General features: G+C 37.9%; 1 protein-coding gene across 1 annotated transcript; it reads left to right on the forward strand.

Moving 5' to 3' along the window:
* Positions 1–2,178: 2,178 nt before the first annotated feature.
* On the forward strand, positions 2,179–19,983 carry galnt3 (UDP-N-acetyl-alpha-D-galactosamine:polypeptide N-acetylgalactosaminyltransferase 3 (GalNAc-T3)). The gene is made up of 11 exons (XM_022680281.2): positions 2,179–2,813; positions 3,467–4,069; positions 6,873–7,045; positions 9,502–9,651; positions 11,022–11,256; positions 12,106–12,223; positions 12,635–12,835; positions 15,743–15,874; positions 16,422–16,523; positions 17,413–17,565; positions 18,928–19,983. The coding sequence occupies exons 2-11, from the start codon at positions 3,570–3,572 to the stop codon at positions 19,039–19,041; spliced, it is 1,878 nt and encodes a 625-aa protein (XP_022536002.1). The 5' UTR covers positions 2,179–2,813; positions 3,467–3,569; the 3' UTR covers positions 19,042–19,983.
* The last annotated feature ends 173 nt before the right edge of the window (positions 19,984–20,156 follow it).

Consider the following 20,156-nt stretch of genomic DNA (forward strand, 5'->3'; position numbering starts at 1 on the left):
CTCATCCTGGCAAAGACTGAGACTAAGAAATAAAGCAACAGGGTCATGTAAGAAAAATGAGGGGAAAGAGGAAAGTGTATCAAGTATGCAAGACTGAATAAAATCATAATACGATAAGTTAACTATCATTTTTAGACTTCTTTTTTTGTGTGAAAAGGTCAGATTATGAAAAGTAAATCATGAACTATAGGAGGTAAAAATACTGAATATTCTAAAATGTATTGCAATCAATAATATATTTTCTATTAATAATAACAATATATTTGTTTATTGATCAGTATTGTATTTTTTTTACCCTCTGGCGTGGTGTTGCCCTCAGACAACAAAACCCTTTTTTATTTTAATATTCATTAAATAAGTCAAAAAAAATATGTGCTTGAATATGTAAGATGTTTAAAATATGTAAAGAAGTATATTTAGCTAGTTAAAGATATGTTTTGAATATGTAAATGAGTATATTTAGCTATTTAAATGTTTTGAATATGCAAATGAGTATATATTTAGCTATTTATGTTTTGAATATGTAAATTAGTACATTTAGCTATTTAAAGATGTTTTGAATATGTAAATTAGTATTTTTAGCTATTTAAAGATGTTTTGAATAAGTAAATTAGTACAATTAGCTATTTAAAGATATGTTTTGAATATGTAAATGAGTACATATTTAGCTATTTAAAGATATGTTTTGTTTTCATTAACTCACTCTTGTTAGATCACTTTTGTTAGGGTAAAAATGCTGAAAAGCAGGGGTTATTGTATGTCAAAATTTAACTGAAGCCATAGAGGGGAAATTGATTGATCTTGATTTAGGTAAAGATAATGTTTAAGGAGAAAATATAGTGTTGAGTTTTAAAGCTGCACTGGGTCATTAGTGCTGTTTATAACAGCAGGGTTAATTGGGGTTTTTAGCTGCAGCTCCGCTGCTCTGCTGCTCAGTGAGGTAGATGCATGGAGGACTGAGGGGGGAAGTCACGGTGGATTTGGGGTTAGTTCTCCAGCCTGGCAGAGGATGTTCTCCTGTAGCTGAAGACTGAAAGCCACCCCGCTGCTCTCTCTCTGCTCTCTCTCTCTGATGACCATCAGCTCCGCGTTCCTTTCTTTACCCCCGCGAGCTCCCGGACTTCATCAGCTCCATGTGCTCACCACACTCAACAACATGGTGGATTAACAGTAACTTTAACAGGGCGGAGGGTAAGTTTATTTTCATGATTTCAGACACAAGAGTTTCTTTAACCAGCTGCCTGCTGTTTAAACCGGCATGTTTTACTGTGTTGGGGTTGAGAGGTCTGTGTCAGTCACTGATTGGACCTCAGAAACAGAGAGAGAGAGAAAGAGATAGAGAGAGAGAAGCTGAGCTTCTAATGTTTTATTGCTCTTTTTGGTAGGTAATTTTACTTTATTTTAATAAGTTTATGTGTTGTTTAGTATATATACAGCTCTGGAAAAAATAGGGGACCTATTCAGTTTCTGAATCAGTTTCTCTGATTTTGCTATTTATATGTATATGTTTGAGTAAAATAAACATTGCTGAACTATTCTATAAACTACGGACAACATTTCTCCCAAATTTCCAATAAAAATATTGTCAGTTATTTATTTATTTGCAGAAAATGAAAAAAAATGGCTGAAGTAACAAAAAAGATGCAGAGTGTTCTCCTCCACCAGTCTTACACACTGCTTTTGGATAACTTTATGGCACTCTTGGTTCAAAAATGTAAGCAGTTCAGCTTGGTTTGATGGCTTGTGATCATCCATCTTCCTCTTGATTATATTCCAAAAGGCTTTCAATTTAGAAAAATCAAAGAAACTCATCATCATGTTTAAGTGCTCTCTTTTTTTCAGAGCTGTATATGAATAGATTACTGGTAGTTCCCTACTATTTTGTATTCTCATTCAGTACTCTCGCCTATAGTCTGAAAGCGCGTGAATGAGTTTTTTTCCCCGCCTGTTTTCAGACAAGCCCCGCCTTCTGCGCTATGATTGGTTAGTTTTATGCGCGTTCTTTTTTACTATTGGTTTAGGGCTACATGCGGACCCGCCCTGTTTAAGGAGAGGTAATCGTAGCCAATCGTATCGTAGGAGTATGAAAAGGGGGCGTTAAACTAAAAGAGCTGCTTGCTGTCTGATTCATCAGTAGCTTTCTTTAAGTGAAGAAAAGAAGTGAGTGAAAGCCGGCTTAATTTGACTTTTTTTTTTTTACTTTTTTACTCTGGCAGCTCACTCTCCCGCTGACTGACTTCTGACTGACTTCTCTATAACACTTTAATCCTCGTGTTCATCATTACATTACATTACATTACATTACATTACATTACATTTGGCAGACGCTTTTGTCCAAAGCATCACTGTGGGAGTATCTGAGAGCCACCAGGATTATTTAACTAGGATTATTTATTAGATTTTTTTTATTTGAGTTGATGATTTGCCCTCTTCTTGTCTTTTTAGATAAGTGTTAAATTTAACAACAAGATTGTCACATTAATCGTCAAATCTTTACTCTATTCACTCACAACAGACTAAATAAAGAGAACGCTCGGCATGGATGGGTTACTGCCAGCATTGTCTGATGCGCATGCGTGGCAGCAGGAGTTTGTTTCCACCCTCTCTACCTGAGAGTAGCGCACCTGGATCCAACGAGACGGAAGTGGTGAGTCAGGATTGGCTGGAACTCGCTGTGGGGTTTACGTGGACGCTTCGCCAGGTTGTGGGTCAGCTGGACTTCTGCTTGGAATAACACTCGGGACCTTACCTCGATGAAATTGTGGATTAGTCATGTTTTTACTGGCGCACAGCTCGCTTCTACAGTGTTGTGGGTAAGTCCTTGACATGGCAGTGCCTGAGTTTCTCATGCTGACCCTTCTGGATAATGCTAATGACAAGCTGGAGGTCTCAGCTGCCCCTCCGCTGAAAGTCTCACACTGTGTCTCAGACTTTGTTTTAGACTTTGCCTCAGACTTTGTTCTGAGCTCTGAGCTTGACAGCTTTGGTTTGTATCACAGCACTGATTTAATATAGGCTAACACATGCTTCACAAAGTGCAGAGACCTCCAGAATCTCAAATATTATTGTGAATAGATTTTTCCACTGGTTAAATTGACACGTTATAATTTTGGGAAGTGAGTAACTTTCATGGCAAATTCCTAGAGGATGCATAAAAAACACATAATGTGCTCATGAAAACATTTTTCTCTCCTGGAGAATAATTTCCCAGCCACCCTAAAAAGGTCTTAAATATCAATGAAAATGTTTACGTTGGATAACCTAGGTGTTGGAACTGGGAGAAAGAATAAGGGAGTATAAGTCTAAGGTTTTCCTGACTGAAGCTTCCACACACAAAAATGTTAAATTGGGTTTGTTTTAGAGATTACAATATGTTCATACAGCTGTAATTGAGCAATGCTATAAAGGTTATGATTAGACTGAGTATCATGAGTCTTTTTTTTTCTTTTTCTTTGTCCTGCCACAGGTTCAGCACTCAGTGATGTTACTCAGAGGGCGTGTGCCAGGTGAAGCTTTATCTGCAACAATTTAAACACACACGCCTCTGTGTTCCTTCCCACCACAGAAGGATGACTGTGCTCCGCAGGCTGCTGCGCAGGCGCCTGCATCCATGGAAGCTTGCCATGGTGGCCCTGGTGTTCGTGACATTTTTGTTCCTAATGCAGAGAGAGGTGGTCAGTCAGAGCCCTCAGGAGGAGGAGCCGTGGCTGAAGGGGATCGTGGGGAAAAGGGACGCCGTGCTGGGCATGGTAATGGGGGCGGTGAATAACTTCAGGGATGCCATGCCAAAGATGCAGATTAGGGCCCCTGTCAGGCAGCAGGAGAGCGGTGGCAGCCAGCCGTGTCTGTCCGGCTACTACACGGCCGCTGAGCTGAGACCTGCTCTGGAAAGACCCCTGCAGAACCCCAGTGCACCGGGGGCCTCGGGAAAGCCCTTTCACACGGACAACCTGAGCCCGGAGGAGCAGAAAGAGAAGGAGCAGGGCGAGGAGAAACACTGCTTTAACCTGTACGCTAGTGACCGCATCTCACTCAGCAGAGACCTTGGGCCTGATACCAGACCTCCAGAGTATGTAACACACCTTTAATTAGATTTTAATGTGAATACATTTCCTTTGCATGATTTCTGCTTAACTTTACAACACTGGTGTCTATTACAATCGGCCGCTGTACACTGAGATGACACAGAGATGACAGAAACTAGTTTCGTGTCCCTTGACGGTAAAAATCATTCCCACTCACAGCACTGTTCACTTTGAGTGGTAATGCTTTCTATGACATAATCCTAGTACACATGTGATGCTGTGGGTCAAGGAATGTTAATATCTGCAAAATGTAAGAAATGGACTGTCCCATTCATCTGGCACCCACTATCAGGCCTCGTGCAAACTTTAATAATTTACATTACCTTGCTTTGGCCAGTGTTCAGCAGCCTCACTCACAAGATAACACCTGTCAGAACCTGTACAGTCCAAAAAATCATTTACATTTTGGTTCATTTACATACTGCTATCCCATGACTTGTGGCATGCCAATAAACATTATAAAGGTAAAATATTAGCAGAAGGTAAACTGAAGGCAGATTTAGGCCATTCTAATGCCTAATTCTAATTCTAATTTGTCAAAAAGGAATCTCATACAAAAAAAACATATAAGCACGTGCGTTTGTGACTGTTTCTTAACTTCAACACTGCGACACTTTAAGGCCGCCGTTTTTACAGTTGGTGAGCTATAAGATTGTGTTACATGTAGTATGTGTTAGCTAAATCAGCCCAGTAATCCCAGTAACTACAAAATAAAAGAAGGAAACTTCAGGTGCCAAACATGTCTTAGCTAATCAGTTGTATCTGAGGTAATAATGTGTGTGTTTTTTTTCTCTGACAAACTGTCACTTTAAGCCCTTATATCACTTTTAGTATAACAACCTTTAAGAATCGTTTTGTCTATAGTTTTAATCATTTTGATGCACTCTGTCATAGGTAGGTCTGCACAAACTAATGTTTCTGCATCATTGTGTCACGTAAGGCAATGTCATAGCTTAATACATATCATACAGTTACAATTTGCTTGATATAAAAGGCAACTTTACATTGTTATTATTAGCCATTGCATGTCTATCAGAGACGTGTAAACAGAGTTTATACACTATTGCTAAAAGTATTTGTTCACCCATCCACATTTATTGAACTCTGGTTCCAATCACTTTCATGACAGAAGGTATATAAAACCAAGCACCTAAGCATGCAGACTGTTTCTACAAGAATAGGTAGGTCTCAGGAGCTCAGTAAATTCCAGTGTGGTACCATGATAGAATGCAATCTATGAGTCTAGTCGTCAGTGATCTTGCCTGAATGAAAGTAACTCTGCAAAAAAGTGGTAGGCCATGTAAAATTACAGAGCATTAAATGCTGAGGCACACAGTGTACAGAGATCACCTAATTTCTGCAAAGTAAATCACTTTGAACTTCCAAACTTCAGTGGACTTCAGTTTCAAGAACAGTGTGTAGAGCTTTATGGAGACTTTATGGACATCACCAAACAAAAGGCAAACATGGATTTACTTTTGGTAATGTTATGTATATACCCAGTATAATTTATTTGTTGTAGTCTACACATATACACAGAGACTATTACTGATATCATGACATGTTCTGGAAAAGTTCAATATATTTTAATATTGCAATATATATATCGCAATCCAACAAAATATTGCAGTGTCAGTGTCTCAGTTCCTTAAAGTAGATGAGTATACATGTTTAATTCCATTCTGAGCAATGCTAAAGCAACACATTTTCAGTGGAAGGACTGCAGTTTCTAACAAAGTGGGAAATACCTAACATTCAGCTAATTTGTCTCCTCACAAGCGATATTATTGTCATAAACAGCTAAAGAGAACGTGAAATATTTTTATGGAATGAAAAATCCTGCACTTCAACTTTACAAGTTTTTTTTTATAATGAGACCTCTGGCAGTTGTCTGTTTTTAATAAAAAAAAGCTAGACTTGTTTAGTCTGATTTTGATTTCATTTGGAAACTGCAAACTGCACAGTTCAGTTGGCTGCTTTCTGTAAATGTGTAAGTCAGTTAAGCTCTGTGTAAGAACTATGTAAATGTAAGAAGTGTTAATTTGCAAAAACAGATAACGGTAACAGTTAACAGATAGAACTTACCTGTGCTTGCAAAGGAACTCTTTGTATGATTACTGAGTGACTTGACAGTTCATTGCCATCTAGTGGTGCTGTAGTGTATTTTTGTTTTGGTTTCCATAAGCTCTGGCTATCGGATCTCAATCTAATCATGTCGGGAAAAATAATGTGTGGAAGGACGACTTTAAACAGAAAGGATAACATACATATTTTCATTTCCAGCAGACAGAGAAACTGAAATCCAAACATGCCATGTAGCATTGGCTACTACTGTTACATAATCCAGCTCTGAAAAACCGCAGACTGACTGCTTCCTGAGACATTGTTTCGGCATGTCTGCCCAGTTAATGTGTCTGATTAAGGAGAGAAAAACGAGAGGTGGAAGAGGTTCAGTTTTATTTGGCTAATTAAACGAGTCTGCTCCTGTCTTCATTATTTAGGCTGGGCAGTTCATAGAGCACCAAGCCCAATTTTATTGTTCTTTTCTCTCTTCAAGCACATTGGTCATCCAGTGCACCACAGATTTTTCATGGCGGCGTTGACCTTCTGGTCGAACGCCTAGCATTTATGGCTGTGGAGGAATGGTAGGGCTCTTGTGTGCTCCATCTCTCATCAACAATGTTCCGTGTCTCTCTCTCTCTCTCTCTCTCTCTCTCTCTCTCTCTCTCTCTCTCTCTCTCTCTCTCTCTCTCTCTTCTCTCTCTTTCTATCATTCTCTGTCTCCAGATGTATAGAGCAGACATTCCGGCGCTGCCCGCCCTTACCGACCACAAGTGTGATCATCGTCTTCCACAACGAGGCATGGAGCACATTACTGCGGACGGTCTACAGCGTGCTGCACACGTCTCCTGCACTGCTACTCAAGGAGGTCATCCTGGTGGATGACGCCAGCATAGACGGTAACTAGCCTCCAGAGTCCCTGGACTGCAGACCACCCTGGTGTTTCACTGGACTCTACTTTCAGTTAGGTGGTTCACTGCGCACCACTCTAGCTGGGCCTTGGAGACAGTTTGTGCTTCCTGGACCCCTGGCTTATGAAGGGCCGTAGAGCAGAAAGTAGAGCTGCTTGTGAAAGCTCTCCTCCAGGGGCTTTTGCAGTGGCCGTGGGGCTGCTTAGCGGAAGACAGATGCTTTGAGCTTGTATAACCATTGACGAGGGTTAAGAACGAGCCTATTGGGGGATGAGTACAGGACTTCTTACGCTCTGTAGGCTTCTTTCAGTCATCTGGAAGGAACAGTCCCACTATTAACTGTTAAGATTCAGTCATAAAAGTGATCCCCAGGCTAAACACCTAGAGAGTGCACAGGCTAGGACTGGCAGAATGCCACAGGGAGGGTGAATCTGTAAGCGTCTCTCTCTCTCTCCCGCTCTCATTCGCTCTCTTGGTATGATACCATGTTCAAAACGAAGCTGCCTAAAATGATTTTTTGGAGCAAAGCCATGATAGAAGCATTTAAGGTTCCCTAAAGAACCAGTTCCTGCTTTGTTAATAAGATGTGAAGTCTGAAAACAATGTAATATGTTCCTATTCAAGCCAAGAACTATTTATGAAAGTTTTGACTGATATACATTTTATTTCAGTGTAGGTTAGTGGTTCTCAACCCTGCTTGTGTTGTTACACTGTAGATAATTTTAAAACTTTTCAAAGCATTTATTATGGTTTATTAATCTCTGGAATGTTATTTTGATCAGTTGACTATATGGCTGTAAAATTTCATAATGACCACACAGAATGAGTCCCGATTTTGTATTTAAAACAAACTGCCTTTCCCACGCACAACAACAGAGGGAGCTCTTCACTCTGCAGGCTGTGTTCTCAAAACATATCCAGGCTGGAGGCAGAGTGAGGTAGAGTTTCACAGAAACACACACAGCAAACTACATTTCATCCTGGGAAAAATGAGTGTAGCCTAACCAAGTGCCTAAAAACCGTTGAGGAACTTATCTAGCAGCATTATCACAAATCAAATTCTTTGTCTAGATCCCAAACCCCAAGTTGATTAGTTGGATCAGTTATGTTGGAGCAGGATAATTGCTCCAAATAATTAATTGCAGGCAGACCACTACGAAGCTTCTGAGAGTGTAAGTACTGAGCTAGGTTTAGCTTCCTCTCTTACTTACAATGACCTTTTTGATTGGAACAGATCCTAAGCTAAGAAGCTTTAAAACTGGAGATCTACTGACCTGCAGGTTACATCTCTATCTGAAATCTAACACTCCCCATTCATCTGATCAAGCACTCCTAGAGGCAGTAATTAGATGGATCAGGTGGTATTGATTAGTGGACAGATCTAAAGTCAGCTGGAAGGGAGCTCTCCAGGAGCAGAGTTGAGAAGAACACGGCTCTACAAGCTGATGACCACACTGATGTGCACAGGCTGAACATAAAATAATAAACACTGCTAGTTAAAACCAGTCTCACCGTGATGTTTGGGGATCTGTACGTTAGGCTATGTTCACATTACAAGCCACATTGCTCAAATTCGATTTTTTGCTCAGATTTAATTTGGGTATTTTGATGGTTCATATTTACAATGTAAGTGACCTGTATCTGTGTGTTATGTGAACGAATCTGTTCCTGAATCGCCTCACCTGCGCACATTGACTCATGTATAAATGTCACCTTCTTCACCAACAACAAAAAAACGACTCTATAGCTTTATAAAGGGAAATGGATGCATTAGCAGCTCATATGTTGAGCACCTTTTGCTGGAGTTGAGAAACGGCCAACAGCTGGTCTGAAGTACATGCTCAGGTTGAGGAGGAGAAAAAAGGCCAGGTGGTTTGCTTTTGCTGTATTTGCAGCTTTAGCTGCACAGCTGCACCCAGAGATGTGTGGGTTTGAAAGAGAAGCACGTAGTCCATTCGTAAAAAGCAGAAAGATGCATGAATTCTGATTTGACAGTTCACATTTTAAAAAATCGGATTTGGCACGTTCACACAGCCATGAAAAAATCAGATCGGAGCCACATTAAGAAAAAAAATCTGATTTGAGTCACTTGCCTGGTAATGGGAACGTAGCCTTAGTGTACAGTTCTAGAGAAGAAATAAAAATCAGCTTATAGTGTGAATCAAGCAAGTTATAAACTTGTCAGTCTTTGTAAACCCACGGTCTTCAGAATTGAACAAATGCCAAATGAGAAAACATTGGTGAATGTCAGAATCTTTGTGAAAACCAAAAAGCATAAGATTGTTGTAGGAAAAATAATTAAATATCCAATATAGAAAACGCTTTAAGCTCCAATTGATGTAAATTATATAAAGATTATATATTTCAGAATAGCACAGGGTTTCACAGTGTGCCCTTGATTTCCACCGTAATGTTATACTAATATAATCTTTCCTTTTTTGCAGGGCGACTGAAGGGAGAGTTGGACGAATACCTGAAGCAGCTACACATTGTGCGTGTCGTGCGGCAGCTTGAAAGGAAAGGTCTCATCACTGCTCGTCTGCTGGGAGCTTCCGTTGCCACCGGCGACACGCTCACCTTCTTGGACGCCCACTGTGAGTGCAGATGTCTGAGTCAACATGAGCTTAGGGCTCTCAGGGTCACACTGCAGTTCACACACTGATCCACTCCCACACTGTAGTTAGCAGCACGCTCACTCACACACCACTGCAGGGCTGATCCTGAAGCAAAACAAACAGCCATCTCAGCTGTGGTCTGTGATGACACCTCTCTTTAGGAAGGAATGTGAATCTGTGTGCTGGTTTGGTGGGAGCTGTTTGCCTGCGCTGTTGGGGGAGTAGTTAGTCAGCACGACAGTGTTTACAAATAATTACATGTAAAACTGAACCAGGACACTTACGACACTGAACATACACATATAGTCACATACAGACATACACACATACACAAGGTGGCCGTAAGCACACATACCCGGAGTGGTGGGTAGTCCTAGCTGTGACACTGATGGAGCAGTTGGGGGTTAGGTGTCTTGTCCCAAGGCAATTCCTTGTCAATGAATAGACAATGTCCTGTGTGTTCAAGGGATCAGACCCATCAAAAGGATGGTTCTCTACCCATCAGGTCACAGTTGCCCCCTTTAGGTAGTGAAAGACTCTGTGAAAAAGTTATAAATAGTTAAATTCTGACTATTTGAAATTTGACTATCATATATTTCTTTATTTAACATAATAGAATTTATAAAGTATTACATGTACATAGGTTGGATAGATTTAAATGGGAATAATAAATGAAGACAATATTTTATTGTAATATTTATTTAGATTGTGGGAGGAAACCGCAGTCCCTGTGGGAAACCCACACAGAGACAAATAATGCAAAGAAAACAAGTTCATATTCATAAAGATTTAAGAGTTCAGAAATCAATAGTTGGTGGAATAACCCCGGTTTTAATCACAGTTTTCGTGCATCTTGGCATGTTCTCCTCCACCATTCTTACACATTGCTTTTGGATAAATTTATGCCACTCCTGGTGCAAAAAATTTAAGCAGTTCAGCTTGGTTTGATGGCTTGTGATCATCCTCTTGATTATATTCCAGAGGTTTTCAATTTGGTAAAAGCAAAGAAGCTCATCAGTTTTTTATACTCTAAATACTCTACATTTACACAAAATAAAAATATTGCCCTAACAAGAACAGCTTAAATTCATGTAAACCTCACATGGATAAATACTTCACACTCACCAGGTGCTATGTATCATGGTAAAGGGGATGAGTAGGGTTAGTTTAAATTATGCCGTATCATCATGCAAATTGCCATCTAATCACTGATGGTTCATTGAGGCAGTAAATTGTTATGGATTATTTTTTTAAAACCAGTAATTGAGTAATTAAAATAATCAATGCATCTCTACACATAAGCCCTATTTCTTTTTTAGTAGTTATCGATTTTTTTTCTCTGTCTGTAGGTGAGTGTTTCCATGGTTGGCTAGAGCCTTTGCTGGCCAGGATAGCAGAGAACTACACAGCAGTGGTGAGCCCAGACATCACCACTATCGACCTGAACACATTTGAGTTCATGAAGCCTTCTCCCTATGGGCAGAATCATAACCGGGGCAACTTTGACTGGGGCTTGTCTTTTGGCTGGGAGAGTCTGCCCGACCATGAAAAACAGAGACGCAAAGACGAGACCTACCCCATCAAGTAAGATACTATAAGCAATAGTAATATTTGTTTTATAATACCATAATTAACACAGATTACTTTTTTGTAAGCAGTTGCTTGCATTTATGCATAAATACTGTGCAAACATTTTAGGCGCCTAATCAAATTATACCAATTAATTTATCTTAGAAATACGCCTTTGCCTGACAAAAATTTGCACCACATATGATTTAAACAGATGCATATAAACATAAATACAGTAAAAAGTAACAAGAATTTCTCATTTTTAGGTAGGTAGGTTGTATTCTGAGCCAAGCTGTAGAACAAAGTTTAGTTCCATGTTTCTCCTGGATGCCCTCAGCCAGCATGTGCATCTTCAGTTCCATCAGCAGCTCATCTGATTTAAAATCACTAAGATTTGATTTACCAAAACAGGTGTTGATATGTTGAGAACTAGAAATAACACTCCTAAACTAACTACTTGGATGAGGAGAGATTAGGAGAAGTTTTAAGGAAAACAGGGCTGTAAAGCACTGCTTTTTGTAAATTTGCTGTTTGTATTTATTGTAATGCTAGTGTCTTACTGAGCTAATAAACATTTACTGCCCAGAAAAGAAACTTTTTCTTTTTCTTTTTAAAATTCCCACAGGTGCCTAAAACATTTGCACAATACTGTATATGTATATATATATATATATGTATATATATGTATATACATATATATATATATATATATATATATATACATATATATATATATATATATATATATATATATATATATACATATATATATGTATATATATATATATATATATATACATATATATATGTATATATATATATATATATATAAAATAACTTGAAATATGTTTCTGTGCTGTACAGAACACCAGCATTTGCTGGAGGACTGTTTTCCATCTCTAAAGATTATTTTTACCACATTGGGAGCTATGACGAGGAGATGGAGATCTGGGGAGGGGAGAACATTGAAATGTCTTTCAGGGTAAGAGACAGAGAGAGAGAGCATTATTTATATTCAGTATTGTTGTATTTATGTTTTTAGCAGAGATCTAACAAAATTACTAATGCCAGTATTTAGTTATACTGTATGTACACATCTGGCAATTCCAATACAAAAACATTAATGAAATGTAGAAGGAAATATCCTTATGTCAATTCTGGATTGTCATTATGCATAAATATAAATATGACACAGTTAAACCAGTTATGCAAATAGTTGAAGGCTATCAAAGCAACATTCTGTATAAATGCATTGATACTTTTTATAATTCCACTCATTGCTTTTAAGATTCAAAGCTGGAATGTTGGGAGATTATCTGGCAGAAATTCAAACCATTCCTAGTAGTGGCCTAAATATTCTAAACACATTTACATTTTTCTGCTCTACCTGCAGGTGTGGCAGTGTGGGGGTCAGCTGGAAATCATCCCCTGTTCCATCGTGGGCCACGTGTTTCGCACCAAGAGCCCTCACACTTTCCCCAAGGGCACGCAGGTGATTGCCCGCAACCAGGTGCGGCTGGCCGAGGTCTGGATGGACGACTATAAGGAGATTTTTTACCGCAGGAACCAGCAGGCCTCACAGATGGCTAAAGAGGTAATGCTTTGTTTTTAAGTGTTTAGTCCTCAACACAGTTATCATTAGTCCTGCCCTGGTGTCTAAACAGCTTGCATGGTCTTAATCCAGAGTGGTGCATCATTTTTTAACAATTACATATGGTACTGTGTTTGTAACTAATTGATTATTCAGTAGCTTATTTCAAACAGTACTTTAATGTTAATGTAATATTAATGCCCATATCCTCAGCTGTAAATGTATGGGTGGTTTGTGAACTGTTCTATTGATAGAGTTAACCTTCTGCAAGTGTGAGCTGCTGTTATTGGAAGCAAAATATTGGCATTAATACCCTTATTTATATAGCTATGTAATTATTTGAATTGCTACTAGAGGCCAGTCTCAAACTGCTCGTAAAACTCTGGTGGTGTTATAAATGTGTGTATTTAGGACGACTTTTCCAGACACAGTTTAAGCCAATATGTAGACTAAAAAATATTTTTCAGTAAGCCACCATACATTTTAAAATATCTGAGAAAAACTGAAATAATTCTGATAAAAGTCAGATTTTGCCTGTATTGGACAGTGTGAATAACTGCAGACAAATAGAAAAAACTTCCTATAAATCCTATAAACTTATAGAATTGCTTTCCCAGTCTTTCCCAGATCCAACCTATTCCTGGACTATACAGCTCTGTAAATGGACATTGTCTATTGAAAGAGATATTTAGTCTAGGACTAGGCTAAATAAATCTAATAAAATTAAATTAATTTGTATAGCGCTTTTCACATTATTCATATTATGACGTTATACATTATTCACATTATAACGTACAATATTCACATTATGACGTTTTGAATCTAAATAGTATGAAAAAAGATCCATGTCTAAAGAGATACAGCTCTGGAAAAAAATAAGAGGCCACTTAAGTTTCTGAATCAGTTTCTATGAATTTGCTATTCATAGGTATATATTTAAGTAAAATAAACTTTTTTTTGTTTTATTCTATAAAATATGGACAACATTTCTCCCAAATTCCAAATAAAAATAGAAAAAAGAAATAGAAAGGAAAAAAATGACCTCAAATAATGCAAAGAAAGTTCATATTCATAATGTTTTAAGAGTTTAGAAATCAATATTTGGTGGAATAACCCTGGATTTAATCACATTTTTCATGCATCCTGGCATGTTTTCCTCCACCAGTCTTACACACTGCTTTTGGATAACATTATGCCACTCTTGGTGCAAAAATTCAAGCAGCTCAGCTTGGTGGTTTGATGGCTTGTGATCATCAATCTTCCTCTTGTTTATGTTCCAGAGGTTTTCAATTTGGTAAATTCAACATTTTTAAGTGGTCTCTTATTTTTTGTCAGAGCTGTATCTTCCAAATGAACACAGTTTTAAATGCACAGTCCATTTCGCTTGACCATCTAAACTGAACTGAGCTAAGCTGATGTTGAGTAACTTATAAAGTACATTGGGTCACACTGAATGGTTAATGCCATATCTTGGTGGTTGCTGAGCATGGCTCTCTGGAATGTTGTAACAGTGATTGCTTGAGACAGTGTGGGTGTAGGACATTCCCCCAGCAGTGCTTTCATCTGACTGTCATTAGTAAGTCCCTCAGGCCAGAGAGAGAGGGAGGCGTGTTTGTGAGTTTTGAGCCCCTTTATTTTACCCTTCTCTAAAATGTTGTTTCTGTGTTTTTTTTGACTGTAGTAACTCTGAGAACTTTCTCTCAGCAAGCAAAATTAAAGATAATACACACTAGTTTAGTATATACAATATTTAATTTGATTACAGCATGTTTATTTGTCTGTCCTTTACTTAACCGGGAAAGTCCCAAAATATTGGAAGGCATTGTGGGCCAAGATTGATATTATATGCAATTTAATACTTGAGGTATTCTGGACATTTACCATGGCTCAGTCACACTGCTATGCCAAAAGGGATAGAATTATGCAGTAATATCCAGGCATTGGAAGGCTTGGAAATGTTCACACTTATATGTATATGTTATGAGGTGTTATGTTGTAAGTGAGGTTGACGAGTGGCCTGTGTGCTCATGGCAAGGAAAATGTAAATAATTGTTGTTGTTTTTTTATTATTATTATTATTATTATTATTATTATTATTATTATTATTATTATTATTATTATTATTATTATTATTATTTTGAGTGAGCTCTGATCACTGGTTGCCAGATTGATGGGATTCTATTTCTGAATTTGTGCAGGTATTTAATACTCCTCAATCATGTGTAACAGTAATACATCAAAGAAGGCTAATATTATCAACCGCAGTGGACAGTGCCGTAGGTGGTAATGATCGTGACCAGCAGCATCTAGCTAGATTTGTCCATGTGAACAGACAAATATCCCAAAAGCTCCCATACGTATATTTTGCAAGTCAGTGGAGTGTCTTGCAAAGTGGCAAAAGTCATGGGACACAATACCAATTGCTATTTCCTGTCCCATGACTGTTCTAGGTCAGGCAGTGTACTTTTAAATCTATGATAAATTTGGGTTAATTATGTTTGTCATGTTTTTTTCTTTTCTTCTGCTCTTGCTGAGATATTAGACTCTTTGTTTTGTGTTCTGTCATCTTTGAAAGTTGTGGAAAAATGCTTGGTCATTTAGCAGAGTTGAGTTGAGTTTTAAAGGCACCGTGCCAACCCGATTCTCAAAACTGAAGCCAAGCCAAGACATGCTGTTCTTTTCATGGCCCCAACCACAGAAATCTCTTACCCCATTTACAATATGTAGCCAAGACCCACCGCAAGTCCACAACCTGAGAGGAAAGACTTCTTAAAAGCGGTTCCACATTTGGCCTGTGGGCAGCTGAAATAGATGATCTCCTCCTGGTTCAAAGGCTGCTTCTGACATGAGCCCCCATTTCCAGCACCCCTCGCCCTCCTTGTTAATGGCAGTCTGGGTCTGTTTTCACAGAGATCCTTCGGAGACGTCTCCAAGCGCTTAGACCTCCGGGAGAGGCTACAGTGTAAGAGCTTCTCCTGGTATTTGAAGAACGTGTATCCTGAGGTCTTCATGCCTGATCTCAACCCACTGCAGTTTGGCGCGGTCAGTGTGTGTGTGTGTGTGTGTGTGTGTGTGTGTGTACAGTGTCATGGATTCTTCATTCACTCTCTCAACTTGTCTCATTTTCACATAGCTCATTCTTTCCACCTTTTCATGCATTTTTTTCTCTTTTGCTTTCTGTCTCTCTCACTCTCTCTCCAATGATTTGTCTATCAATATATTTTCTCTCTTTCTTTCTGGTTCTGTCTTGGTTCTTTTTTCTGTCTGCCCTTCTTTTTACTTCTCTTTCTTACTTTCATTCATTCTCTCATTTCTTTTTGTCCCATCTGTTTTCCCTATATTTTTTATGAATTTCTTTTTTGCTTTTTCTACTTCTCTCCTCTTTCTTCTTTCTTCTCTCGTTTCCTGCTCCTTCTTTATCTTCCTCCCCCTTCCACCCATTCAGACCACAGAATGTTGTGTCTGGCCGCTGTGGTTTCCCACTAAGCCTCCCACCCTGCAGAGGGTCTTGGAGAAATCATGGCCTCCTGTTTAAACAGCTTGGACCTTACTGCACTCACTGTGAGCACTCTGTCATTCTTCTCCCCAGATCAAGAATATAGGGAAGGACTCATGTCTGGATGCTGGAGAGAACAATGAAGGAGGGAAGACCCTCATCATGTACCCCTGCCATGGCATGGGAGGCAACCAGGTACAAACAGTTAACTCTCTGTAAACCGTGATTGACATATTATAAAGTAGAATATCAGTCAGTAACAGTTTGGTTAGCAAGCTGTTCGTTTTAGTGTGGGGTAGCGTTTACTGTTGTTCATATTTTCTTCAGGATCTAATATAACACTTAGTTTTACAAGTTATGTGATTGCATTAGTGAAAAATAAGGGTTTACGGGTTTATGCTGCATTCCATTGAACTCTGAGCAGGGAATGGCCTCAGACCAGAGTTGACTGCGCTCCAGTTAAAATTTTGATAATTGTACACTATTTCAAAACATTTCCAAAACACAGTTAGCTAAAGACGTTAAGGTTACCACAAGTGGTTTGGCTGTCATTGAGCAGTGTTCTATGGTGAATTTAATAAAATGTCTCATACAGTGCCCTCCAAAAGTATTGAAACAGGGAGGTCAAACTCTTATTTCTGATTTAGACTGAAAACAATTGAATTTGACATTAAACGATTAACAAATGATTCGCATTTCAGCTTTTAGTTCCAGGTATTTACATCTGGATCTGATACACAGTTCAGAAGATGCCACCTTCTGTCTGAACGCACCCATTTTTGTTGTGAGCTAAAGTATTGGATCTTGTGACTGTAAGGTGTGATTTGTTGCCCAGGTGTCTCCTGATATATTAATTATTCAAACTATAAACAGCACTTTCAGATTGGGTTTTATCTGTGCAGACTGGGCATTTACAGTTAGAGGAGTAACCAACATGAAAACAAAAGCGCTGTCTATGGCTAAAAAACAGATATAGTGTAGTCTATACAGTATGTGCAGTACGGTATATACTAAAATTTAATAACTCCTGTCTCACAACCTTTGTATGCTCTGTCCTTTTTTGTCCTCTCAACCTTCCTCGCAGTATTTTGAATATTCAACGCACCATGAAATCAGACACAACATTCAGAAGGAGCTTTGTTTACATGGGAAGGATGGAGCAGTGAAACTAGAAGAATGTCAATATAAAGGCCACAACACTTTCGCTGGAGCTGAACAGAAATGGGAGCTGCGGGAGGTATTAAAAGATTTTAGGCTGCTAAGCTTTACACTCTTTTCTACACTTTGACTTTTTACACTGCTGCATGCTGCATGAAAGGGACCTATTTCCTCTGATAGACACACACATGAATTCAGCATATATTTGATTCTTTTTTTCACTCTCCCAATCTAACGTGCACCTCTGATTGCTTAAATGTTTTTGATTATAATTAAAATGTACAAAAACAGGGTTGTTAAAAACTACTTGCACCCTTCTGATTTAGTATGTTTGCATATACTGCATGTTACTCGAAGTGGTTTCAGACCCTCATACAAATCAAATGGTTATGCTACCTTAAGTAGCATCAACTGTATTCACGTATTCTTATAACAATAAATTGTTTGGGCTTCTTATGCTTGAGACTCTAAACATTAAAACAACAAAGTATCCCCACATAATCACACTACCACCACCATGTTTCACTGTCTTTTAAAAAAAGATTCATTTTTGACTCATTAGTCCAAAAGGCTTGGGGTGCTGTCAGCAAGATGCTTTTTACCAAATATTAAATGTTGTTAGCATCTAATTTGTGATTAATGCACTAATAGCAGTAATGCACATTTTTTTTTATTCTGTACAATGTGAATATTAAATATTGTTAGTTTGTGGATTGTTTTATTAATTGATTTTGTGCAATGTTTTTTTTCCCCACACATATAAACTTTTGTGTATAGATGTATTTTGTCTATCCCAGCCCTTCTGATGAGATATGAAGAGTCAGAAAATGATTGAAAAATTCACAAGTAATAAAAAAAAGACTTTTTAAAAAGGTCTTGAGTCTTAATGTCAGTTCTTTTTTTGTTCTCTATTCTCCCCTTTTTCATGGTAAACTGCAGCAACATGAAATATGTCAATTTTGAACAAACTGCCCATAATTTAGTGTACATAGCCTTGGGTCCTCTCTAGTTGTTTCGTTTTCTGGTTCATAACTGGTTCATAAAAAAAAAAAAAAAAAAAAAAAAAAATATATATATATATATATATATATATATATATATATATATATATATATATATATATATATATATATATATATGCAAAGTACTTCTGTAGCATCATGTTGTATGTTAGTATAGTAGACATTTAGGCCGTTAAAATTATTTATGTATAAACTAATTTTTTATGGTCATCTAAATGGGTTAAGCACACAAATCGTCAAGAACTTTTTTACTGTACATACAGTATCTTAATTTTCTTATATTCTGAAAGTAGTTAAGTAGTTGCTTGTCTTCTTTTGTATGTCTTTGAGATGTTATTTCCCGTTTTGACATTCATATTGATTTCTAATATGCTGCTGCTAATCGGCTCACTATCTCTCTCTTCCTCTTGCTGCTGTAGGATCAGCTGTTTTATAACGTGGCCTGGAAGCTGTGTCTCAGCGCTCGCTATGAAAACCCTTCTCTAGTCACCTGCAGCTCAGCAGACAGATACCAGCTGTGGGCTTTTACCTGAGAGGACATGACACTGACACACACACTCACACATACTCACACATACATCACACTGCACATTATAGTCGCTGAACGCCAGAACCAGAGAGTTTTAATTTATTTTTATATGTGAAGTTACTGCTGCTGGAAGTAGTATGTATACAGTACACAAACACATCAGCAAAGCACCTTCAGGAAGGATGCTGAAGATTTACAGTGAAGATTTCTGAATATTCAATTTTGAGTTTCTCCTTCCTTTGTGTTCCCAGAAGGACTGCTACCCTTTCTTCTGGAACAGAACATGATCATGTGATCAGAGGCCTTTTAAATGTTTTTATCTCAAGTATCATGCACATTTGAATTCACCAAAGACTTTGTAAGAGTATTTATAAGCCCAGATTTCACTAAGTGCAATTTCTTTTTCCCTATGCACTACAGATTATTTCTTAAAAAAGATTCCTGTTTATACTCCAGACAGATTGTGGGTATATTCAGGATATATTCGCCCTCCTGATCACACATTTCAATGATGTTGACATCTGACATTTCTAGGTTTTATATAAATTAAATGCTGTAAACATTGTACAAATTTCTTTGAACCCAGTGTAATGGCCACATGCTCATGATTTGCATTGTTACAAAAATTTGATTAAATTGAATCCGATGTGTTTTTTCTTTTAATATGAAGAGAAATATATCCCGGTAATAGTCTTTTTTTTTGTTTCTTTTTTTTTTTAAATTGAAAGTATTTAGTCCAGCTTAGTTTGGATGGCCTTTTCTGTCAGTGAGGAGGAACATTTGTAGGTTGTCATTTTCAACAGAAGAGGGCGCGCTACACAAAGCTTTGTGTCTGAATTTCAGTTGGGAGGCCTGTCATTGGTGCAAAACAATAGATCAAAAACTGCAGTGTCATTTTAAGCCCTTTGTTTTTGTCTACAAGAAAATAAAAAATAATATTTTTGAACTTATTGTTAAATGTATGTTACCTGTTTGTTACACTTTAACCTCTAGGGCTTTTATGCATTTATTATTTCTAATATCCAAACTAATAAGAATTATTTGGTAACCTTTTTTTTTTCATTCAACTGTTTAGTCATATTTATTTCAGTCTGCTTTGGTGGAATCATAAAAACCTGC

The sequence above is a fragment of the Astyanax mexicanus genome, chromosome 11, assembly GCF_023375975.1.
Source record: "Astyanax mexicanus isolate ESR-SI-001 chromosome 11, AstMex3_surface, whole genome shotgun sequence".
In the NCBI taxonomy this organism is placed as follows: domain Eukaryota; kingdom Metazoa; phylum Chordata; class Actinopteri; order Characiformes; family Acestrorhamphidae; genus Astyanax; species Astyanax mexicanus.